This window comes from Neltuma alba, unplaced genomic scaffold, assembly GCF_004799145.2.
Source record: "Neltuma alba isolate B1F8T4 unplaced genomic scaffold, ASM479914v2 tig00004692_pilon, whole genome shotgun sequence".
Classification (NCBI taxonomy): domain Eukaryota; kingdom Viridiplantae; phylum Streptophyta; class Magnoliopsida; order Fabales; family Fabaceae; genus Neltuma; species Neltuma alba.
In genome coordinates, this window is record NW_021633821.1 from 21,823 (window position 1) to 31,599 (window position 9,777).

Here is a 9,777-nt window from a genome sequence, read left to right on the forward strand (position 1 = left end):
CCGGCTAACATTTCTTGTTTTGTGAACGCTTTGCCCTCCTCAGCTTCGTCATTTAATTTAATTTAGTGCCTTGTCGGTCAAACATGTCGTCCTTCGTTTCTTCTTTCAATCAAGTTTTAACAAAACATTCTACGGTATTATTATATTATTAAATAATTTTGAGGAACTCAACATATTAAACGTACGCGTGGTTGAATTTGATGGAAGAAGGTGCCTAGTTAGAAAGCATAATGACAGAGTTGCCATGACTTCTAGTTTCGATTTCCAACCCCGAAAAGTCGGGGGTTTGAAGGGTGGGGTTGCGTGGTTAGGCCATCAAGAGGAAGTTTCCGGGAGAGGGACGTTGGTTGGTTCTTACTCTGTTTTCATTTTCAACCCCCAAATGTGAAAAACATAAATGAAAGGAGAGGAGAAGAACCAAAAGAGGCAAGCCCCACCCACTTGCTTCCAAACCCAGCGTATCAAAACCATTCTCATCATCCATTTGGTCGTACTCTTGAGCTATTTGACCTGTCAGCGTGGAAGGTTTTTCTCTCCCTCTCGGTTAAATTTTCCTTTGACATTTGATATCCCAACGTTGGACGTTTGCGAGGGTCAGTTTGCTCCCCAGTTTTTGCTTCCAGAAGGCCGTCACGTTTTGACTCGTTGCGCTGTGCTGAATGATTCAGATCTTGGAATCCGCCATCAAAGCCTTCACCACACGCGGCTTTAATTAGCCTCACCTAATTAACACCTAACTCACTCACTCGTCACATTCTGCATCAACTAAACAACAAACTGTTACAGCGTCATCATCCCTGGCAACTCCCCTATTTTTTGATTCACGATTGAGACAGCGTTTGTCAACATTATAATATCTTACGGTTCTTTTCCTAATATATATAAAGAACACGCCTTCTTTAATTTAATATATAATTATCATGACAAAGCAAATGGTTGGGTTGGATCATGTTTAACACGGAACTGAGTTTTCTAGGAAATATTACACGTTATCTCGTTTAACAAAATGAAGTCCATTGTAAAATTCTCTGATTCAACGCTAAAAGGAGGCATCTATGAATTGTGTGTCAATGAATTAAAAAGTTCTGAGGGTCTTCAAGGGTCGAAGTCAAGAAACTGTTCTGGCTCCATCATCCCAAGCATGGTTCAATACAAGCAAAAGGGTCCATACTCCATAGTGATAGTTCAGCCGTGAGAGGATTTGCAGATCCAAGATTACGCATGAAACCCCACACAAATCTGCCTTCATTATCTCTAATGACCCCACCGCATATCCTACAATGTAATTAAACAAAGAAGGAATTGAACTCGTAACAACCCCCCAACAAAGAAAAAGAAAAAAGATGGAATGAATTGAACTCCATCTACATTTAGATTCACCCAACCCAAATTATGGTTGCAAACCATTAATATATTGTAGTCATTATGCTCTTTTCGCAAGTCGTTTCCATGCTTTGAAGTGCCACTGTTGTCTGCAAGGGTATTATTCAGACTTCTCGATCTTACCCTCATAAACTCTTTCATTTCTTCTTCCCCGCATTAGCTAGCATATGATACACACACACACACACACACACATTAAAGAAACTCAATTTTCCAATTTTCGTCTTCCAATTTTCATCTGAGTAAGAAATACAATGGTGAACAACTTCAAACGTATTATAGCTTGGAAACTCCTTTCATAAGCCTTCTCTAAATCATTCATAGCAGCCATGGATCATTTCTTCAGAAACGATAACATTTTGTATCTTGTGCCTTCCCGGGACAAACTGCATTGATACGATCAGCTTACGCAGATCTTGTGCTATGGATCATCTTACGCTGAAATGTCTTCATTCTATTCGCATTTATCTTGATAACGGCCTTATATATGTCATTGAGTATACAAGTAGACTCGTACGTCTGAAATCCTCGGGAGATTCAGGGTGTTTTTTCTTGGAAATAAGGACAATCTCAGTGTTCTCGATCTCTCTGATCCTCCATGGCGACTTTGAAAATGCACTTTAAGAATTCCACAACAGAACAACCAATATAAGTCCATCAGGACCAGGAGATTTCAATGCTCCCGTTCCAAAAGTGGCTTCCTCGATCTCGACTTCCTCCAAATAGTGACCGGCTGATATTAACCTTCTGTGCCCAAATCAGATCATCTTGTAGTGTAGTTTCTTCCCGTCTCTCCCCAAAACTTTCTTTGCAAGTCTTCCAGATTACCAGAATTCTTTTCGATTTGCCAGCGCTATTGATCCCATCAAGCCTCTGATTAAGCGTCTCTTCCTTCTGGCAGCTCTTTGTTCTACTATTTAATGCCGCTTCAATGAACGTAGCCACAGTAACTACATGACCCCTCGGCGGACCCATTCCATATTTTCTTCACAGACTCTTCAAAATTAACCGGCAACAAATCGAAACAGACGTACCGCCTTCTCACCTGCCTTCTGATCTAAAGCAAGCTGAACTGGCAGTGATCACAGCATTTGATTTGGCTTTACTTTTGTTTTGATTAAAAACCAATACTAGAGGCACTTTATGTATTAAAAACCAAAAATAACTTGAGAAAAAATATTTATATGTATAACGACCTTCAATTCTGCGATTCTCATTCTCTTCCAGCGTCTGCTGAGTCACTGATAAGAATTGACTTGAGAAAGGCAAAACTGGCATACAACGAAGACTATTGCATGTATTTATACAGTATAAGCATCTCGCAATATATTACGAAATAACGGAAACATGCTCTGTATCAGTTATATGTCTTCAACATATAATCCTCAAAAAGTTGATCAGTTTTCGCTGCTTAATGAATTGTTGGCTTTGGAAGACCTGATTTCCCGTTTGTGAGAACCACATTGGAGGGCTAAATTAATCACGAGATAAATGGTGAAACAAGTTTCACCTAATGAAGAAACGCCAGGTCACGAACCATTGGGTCTCCTGTTCGGCCTGGGGGCGAGCCTGAGTAACAAGGTGAGCATCCACTACATGCTGCTTCCTTCCCATCCAAGTTCTGCAATCATAAACATACCCATTAATTAACCAGAAACCATTGAGAATGAAGTTATCTTTTCCATTGTCTTCTTCAATGTAAGGTTTTGTTTAACCACTAATCTGAACTCTTGTAGAGCCCACACGTTTCTGGGAATCATAGGAAGAACTCCACTTCTGACTGTGGCAGGCAAAAAGAATGACAAATCAGAAGCTGCATAAAAGGCAATGCTGATGATTATACTCACCTGATCCAACTTTGTTTCTTTCTGAACTGGAATGTACAAAGTCGCTCTTTACTGTATGTTTAGGCATATTTATATCATTGCCTTTCTTCTTAATATCGACGTCACAAGTGGAAGGAGCAAGTTATCTTGTGACTTTCAGTTCAATTTATTTTCATCTTTCATTGCAATGGTTCTAGTGAGGAGTAGTGGATATATTGAAAGATCGGCACATGTTTAAAAGGGAATTCCATGAGAGACAAGATTGATGATCAACAGGGCCATAGGACATTGGATTTTCTGCCATGTATAAGCAGGAAAGAGAGCTTTTGCGTGAGCGAGGGTGAATTTGGGAATGGTATTTAACCAGATGGCGTTGTTGATCTCCTTCATTTCTCTTGCGCCTTTAATTCATCCTGGCCCCTGTGAATTCCTACGTTTCATCATCCTTGAAACCTTTCTTTCACTTATACCAGTATTAAAAGGGTTTCGTTTTTCTATTTCCTTATGTTTTAATCATAAGCCTGTGGTTTTGATATATGAATGATTCATAGTCCTGTGCTTTAAAGGTTTTGGGACACTGGAAAACTCGATTACGAGCAAGCGCACAAGTTCGATGTCGTTCTTTCATACAACTTGCAGTTGATCCCACAACCTCGTTTTGCATTCTGTTTCGTTCTCTAATCCTTCTTTAAGGTGTAGAGAACTGATTGGATTAAGATAAAACAGAGCAATTAGTATTTCAAACTCTATTTCTTTTGCTGCCTCTATGGTTGTTCCATGCCTTTTTATTTAAAAAGAGAAATTGCTGTTGATGTGCGCGCGCTCTCAGTGCGTACAACTTCTTATTTATAAGATGATAATAAAGCTGTTGACTTTTTAGTTTGAAATTTATTTCTTTTTAAATTTGAGATGGCATAACATATTTTTAAAACCCATTGGCAGACTCGGCGCACAAATCCGTTTGAGTTAAACCTCCTCAATTCAAGTCATATGCACGTTCAGACGCACGGTAACACTTCAAAACTTGCACCAGTTTTGAGCTTAAGTACTTGTTTAGATTGGCTTATTTAAGTGCTTACACTAAGCTTAACTGTGCCTACTACCAACTTGGCTTGAGAGTAATATTGGACTAGACAGAGCAGAATTAAAGGGCTCAATTTAACAAGAAGCCTAGAGGCTAACACAAATATTGAATGGTCCAATTCTTAATTCCTAAATATTAAGATTCAACAAACTGACCAAGCAAACGATTTCTTGAGAATTCAAGGATACAGCAAGGAGGATGCCATTTGCCACCCAAATTGCAGCAGGAAATGCTACTCGGACAGTTGCAGCAGATCGAAATGTAAAAGTCCCATACAAGGATCCACTATCAGAAGATATGCAGCATGAAGAGCTTCTTCTTCTTCTTCTTCTTCTTTTTTTTTTTTTTTTTTTGCGCCGGGAAGGGGAGGTGGGGGAATTAACTGTCATGAACATGTTTACAATAAAATATGAAAAGGAGCTATTTCCTTTTTTTTTTTGGCGGGGGGGGCTCACCCTTGAAACCTCCACTCCCAAACCCCTTGAAATATAAAAGGGAAAAAACTAAGCTCTGCACAAGTGGAATAGACCTATTAAAGCTTGAGTTACCCATGGTAGCAATCCCAATCAAATCTTGGTTGCGAAAACACTTCATAATCAACGGGCCCCTCCACGATGTTATCAATTGTTTGAATGGACTCCAAGAGAGTTGGGGGAAAACTTTCATTACCAGAAGGCAATATTTTATACAAGACTAAAAGTCCAAGTGTGAATATGGCTTGCAGCTTGGTAGAGTCACCTTGGACAGAAAAGAATAGAAGCATCGCTAGTAGGAATAAGTCAACGCAGAAACGCATGATGCACAGGACAGTATCCATTAACCTTCCATCATTGCCAGCAGGAAAACCACGAACTCGATATACGAACAAGAAATTGTACTTGTCAACCACATATCTATACCCAAAATAAATTGCACCAACAGGGACCACAATTGGAGCAAAAGAACAGTATATCAGAGTAAGTGCAAATATTGTCAAATTAAATGCATAGTACTGTGCAAAATCAAATTGCTGCTTCGGTGCAGGTGAGCTTCCGGTCATTGGATAGACAAGAAGATCTTGTCCCTCCAGATTATCCCCATTCAATGTGGGGGTGTCATAAGTAGTTTGTGACATCAGAGGTCTCTGAAGATTATCAATTTCCTGATGCTCTAATGGGTATTCTTCACTTTGATCAGGAACTAACTGAAGCATGTCATTCTTCCGGAAGGTTTTAATTTTCCTTTTGATCCAAGGGATAGGAGCCAAAAGATCAAAAGATATACCCAAGAAAGTGCTTGTGATCAGAAATGCAAGAGACGAAAGGCATGACCTTGACAGAAATGATGCACTCATATATTGCTCAATCCTCTTGCAATCTTCTCCATCCAAATAGCACCGACCCATCTTTAGGATCGTACTCTCCAAGGATGATTCTACGAGACCCCTCAAGAGAATAAGATTAACAAGGAAGAAGCAAACCATCTTCACAAGTGAAGCTCTTTGTTCCCCAGATACAGTAAGATGGCGTTCAAATTTGGAGAAATAAGAAAGAACGATGGGATTACTATATACATGCTTACAAATATGATGACATTGGGCAGGAATTGAAAAACAATGCTTGCAAGCCAGCTAGAGCTTTGTACCAAGCCAACCACAGTTGAGCATTATTCATAGCTTCAGCGTTGATGATCCTCCCAGCACTCTTAACAGCACTGATCACAGCAAGGGGAGAACTGAAAAATAAGAGCATCAATAATAAGCAAGTATTCACAAATACTCTCCGCAGTTTCAGTGAGAGCTTCGATGTTCCCATGTTATTCCAGTAAATGTCAGTTGCCAATGGAGCGCGCTCAACTTTCCACTGGTTCCTTTGAAGACGTAATTCAATGAGAGAAAAGAACTTCCCAATTCGCCTCCTCTTTTCATTTTGAAAATCCTGGACTGCTTTATTAGCAGTATACACATCCTTAAACATAACAAAGGCAACTCCAGCACTGCGTGCATGTCCTTCTTTATAGGCGGCTAATTCAGTCTCCAATTCAGCCCTTAATTCTTGCAATTTTCTCAACCTCTCTTCATCAGTGTAGCCAAATCTAGCAAGAATGCCAGAAAATATGTCCCGTAACCGTTTCCAAGAGTAAACCACCCAACTCCCTAAACCCCAAGAAGTACCCTGAGCATTTCCATCAACTTCAATATCATCTGGCAAAAGGCGAGAGTCCATTCTTGCCACCAACCATGAAATTTCATCCCTTACTCTCAACAGCTCGGCTGCCAAATCATCCAAAGCACGCAAATCCATAGGCACAATCAGCTTATAAACCTTCCCTGGATACCTATATTGAAAGTACTCCCGCAATGCAACTCTATCATCTCCTAAATTTTTTGGTAGACCCTGCACCATTACAGTGAATATGGCAGTGGAATTCGCAGTAGGGTCACTTGGATTACCATATCCATCCCTAAATCTAGTAATCCTTAACCTCTCTTCGATAGAGGAAATACCAAAATGAGCCAAAACAACAACCACCACCGCAAAAAGAAAATGTACCCAAAGTAGAACCGAACCTTTCTCGATGTGATTAATAGTAGTCTTCGAGAATTGGTCATCCAACACAGCAGTCCCGGCATAAATATTAAGCGGAAGAATTAGCAGTACAGCCAAGCCCGCAATGGACAAAAGAACTGCGCAACTCCCACCTTCGATCAAAAGAAACTGGGCAGCATCAGCCCCGCAATGGCGAGCAATTTCACGACCTGTAGCGTGCCAAACGGCAAGAAGCTTGTTGGCAAGAGCAGCAGGTCCTGGCATTCGGTGGTGGTCACTGCGTAGCTTCACAAAGATGAAAATCAGTAGGCAGCAGAAAGCCCCAATCGCCGATATGTTCAGTAAGTACTGTATGTTGCCGTACCACGCGCCATCCAGGTCCCCATCGTCGCCAGAGGATGGCGGCAGAGGCAGGGGCCCCTCCATACAGAATACCGATGGAATGACAGCGAACGGCAGAGACAGGACGATGCACCTGAAAAAAAACTAGGGTTTATACTAGCAAAATCTAAACTTCAAGAATATAAGGCGAATTGACTCCAGTCCAAATTGAATTCTGTTCTTAGAGCACACGATTTCGGCTTTTGCAGGAACAATCGTAAAGTTATGGCTTCTTCTACGATGAGAATTCGTCGAGGAGAGACGAGGCAGGGGAAGACGACTGAGGACATAGATGGAATTCTCGCAGACGACCCAGGTCATAGAAGGAATCTAGAAATTACTTTCAGGATGAGAATTTACCCCACAGGCTTGATCCCCGTTTCCCCCTACAATTAACCCCCCCCCCCAAAAAAAAAAAAAACACCTTTTCCCAACATTAATTCTTTTTATTTGGCAAAAAAAATATTTTCTTAAACTACTAGTTATTTTTGAACAATTTTAAAGAAAAACTTAGATAAGAAAATTTTAAAATTAATTAAGGATCATCAATTTTTATTGGAAATTTCATCTTAATATTTTAAGTAATTTTTTTATATTTTTAATATTTTCATATTATCTCTCAAATTTCTGCACTTCCCTTTAATTATTTTCAATAAAATATTAAAAATAATTATTGGAAATTTTTCTGGCCATTAAGTATTGAAAATATCTAAAGTAAATGCTGAAGGCATCAATATTCTAAAAAATTAAAGATGAGCATTAAAATGAAAAGGCATGAGTGTTAAAAAAAAAAAAAAAGTAACCCAATAACGCTAATAAACATGGGAGATTTAATTTCAACTGATAATTTTACTTTTTAAACTAATTTTCAATTTTAGGATCTTTAATTATAATTAGTGTTTTAAAGAATTTTAAATGTGATTTGCAAGGTTGTCAAACTCGTAAGTTTAAACAAAATCGTGACAATGATGTAAACTTGAATCGTGAACTTGAATCATGAATTTGTAAAAGTTTACTTTTATTAATAAACTAGTATAAAAATATATAGTCAAATAATTAATATATAAAAAATAAAAAAAATTTTTTCATTAATATATTTAAATTAAATAAGAATTAAAATATATCAATTAATGTTCATAATTTATCATATTTAACAAAAAATTTCTATAAAATTCATATATAAAGTCACTAAATATAATCAAATTTGAAAATTTAGCACGAGTTTAAGAGCGAATTGATACAATTTGTAAGCTAAAAAGGTGAAAACAATAAACTCAGTAAATGAACTCGTAAGGTTTAACCGAGTTTATAATTATTACGAGTTTAAAAACGAGTTAACACGATTTTGTTAGTTGAAAATGTAAAACGTAAACTCGGAGAGTCAACGCGAGTTTGACAATAGTGGTAATCTGTCCTTCTCGCGATATACTATCTCTGATTCTAATTATAAATTTTTATTTTATATACAAATAAAATCTTATAATTAGAACCGTTACTGTTAGTCATGGCTCGGAGGCCGTGGTACTTGGCAGCTGCGCATCGGCCCCGTGACACTGAGCACAATAGTTGACAACCCCATATTTCTATATTTCTACTAGCATGCAAGAAATAGTAACAAATACTACCTCCAGTCTTTAATATAAGACTCTGTTTGACTTTTATTTTGGTCCTAAATATAAGACCCAATCCACTTTGTCTCCCATATTTATGCATTTTTTTTCCAAGATAGTCCTTATAATAATTATAGTTATAGCCAATATAGTGATTAGAAGGATATTTTAGGAAAAATAACACATATTTATTACAAATAACTAACTTAACTTCTTTTCTTAATCTCCTCAAATTAGTCAACTGGGTCTTATAATTAGGACCGGAAGTAGTATTAACCAAGAGGATGGGGTGAAAAGGTTTAATCACATAGAATTACTGCTTTAATGTATTTTTTACTTACTGAAAAACATTTAATTAGTCTACATTCTTGGCAGTGCTCAAATCTAAAATACTCATGTGAAAAAAAAAAATTCAGCTAATTTTAATCGAATTAACCATTAAAATAAACAGTCACATTAAAAAAAAATTATACTCGCACGCACATAGTTAGGCACCACTCACAATAGCTAATTTGTTTTTTTTTTTTAATTGCCAAACACGTGAACCGCTATTTCCCATTAAAAAAGATAATTAATCTAGTGAATAATTTACACTTGCAATTGTTTCATAATCGTTTTTTTTTTTACCTTGATTGTTTTATAATCGTGAATAGCTAGCAAAGAATAGCATTTATAACGTGACACCTGTATGGATGATTTGGGTACGTTACTATTAAAAGATTTGACTGATATGATTATGGGTGTTCGTAAGTATGGTGTAAACTGTAGAGAATGCAAATCTTGCCATTAGCGAATCGGTAGGCAGCTTTTAACTAATTGGCACGTTCCAATTTCATGTGACGGCTTATCGTGGTTTTATGTATATGTAAGTAGAAGTAGCCGCAGCCTGCATGCACTGGGAACACATGCCTGTCCATCAAACCAATAAATAATAAATTAGCCCGCTCTTGGTGTTGGAACAGCAA

The 9,777-nt window shown here is 37.8% G+C and overlaps 1 protein-coding gene across 1 annotated transcript; it reads right to left on the reverse strand.

The window, feature by feature from the left end:
• Positions 1 to 4,776: 4,776 nt before the first annotated feature.
• LOC114745484 (CSC1-like protein At4g35870) lies at positions 4,777 to 7,494 on the reverse strand. Its single transcript, XM_028933640.1, is given in 3 exon segments — positions 4,777 to 5,826; positions 5,829 to 5,915; positions 5,918 to 7,494. Coding segments are annotated over 3 exon segments (2,406 nt in total). The 5' UTR covers positions 7,248 to 7,494; the 3' UTR covers positions 4,777 to 4,837.
• Between the last annotated feature and the right edge of the window lie 2,283 nt (positions 7,495 to 9,777).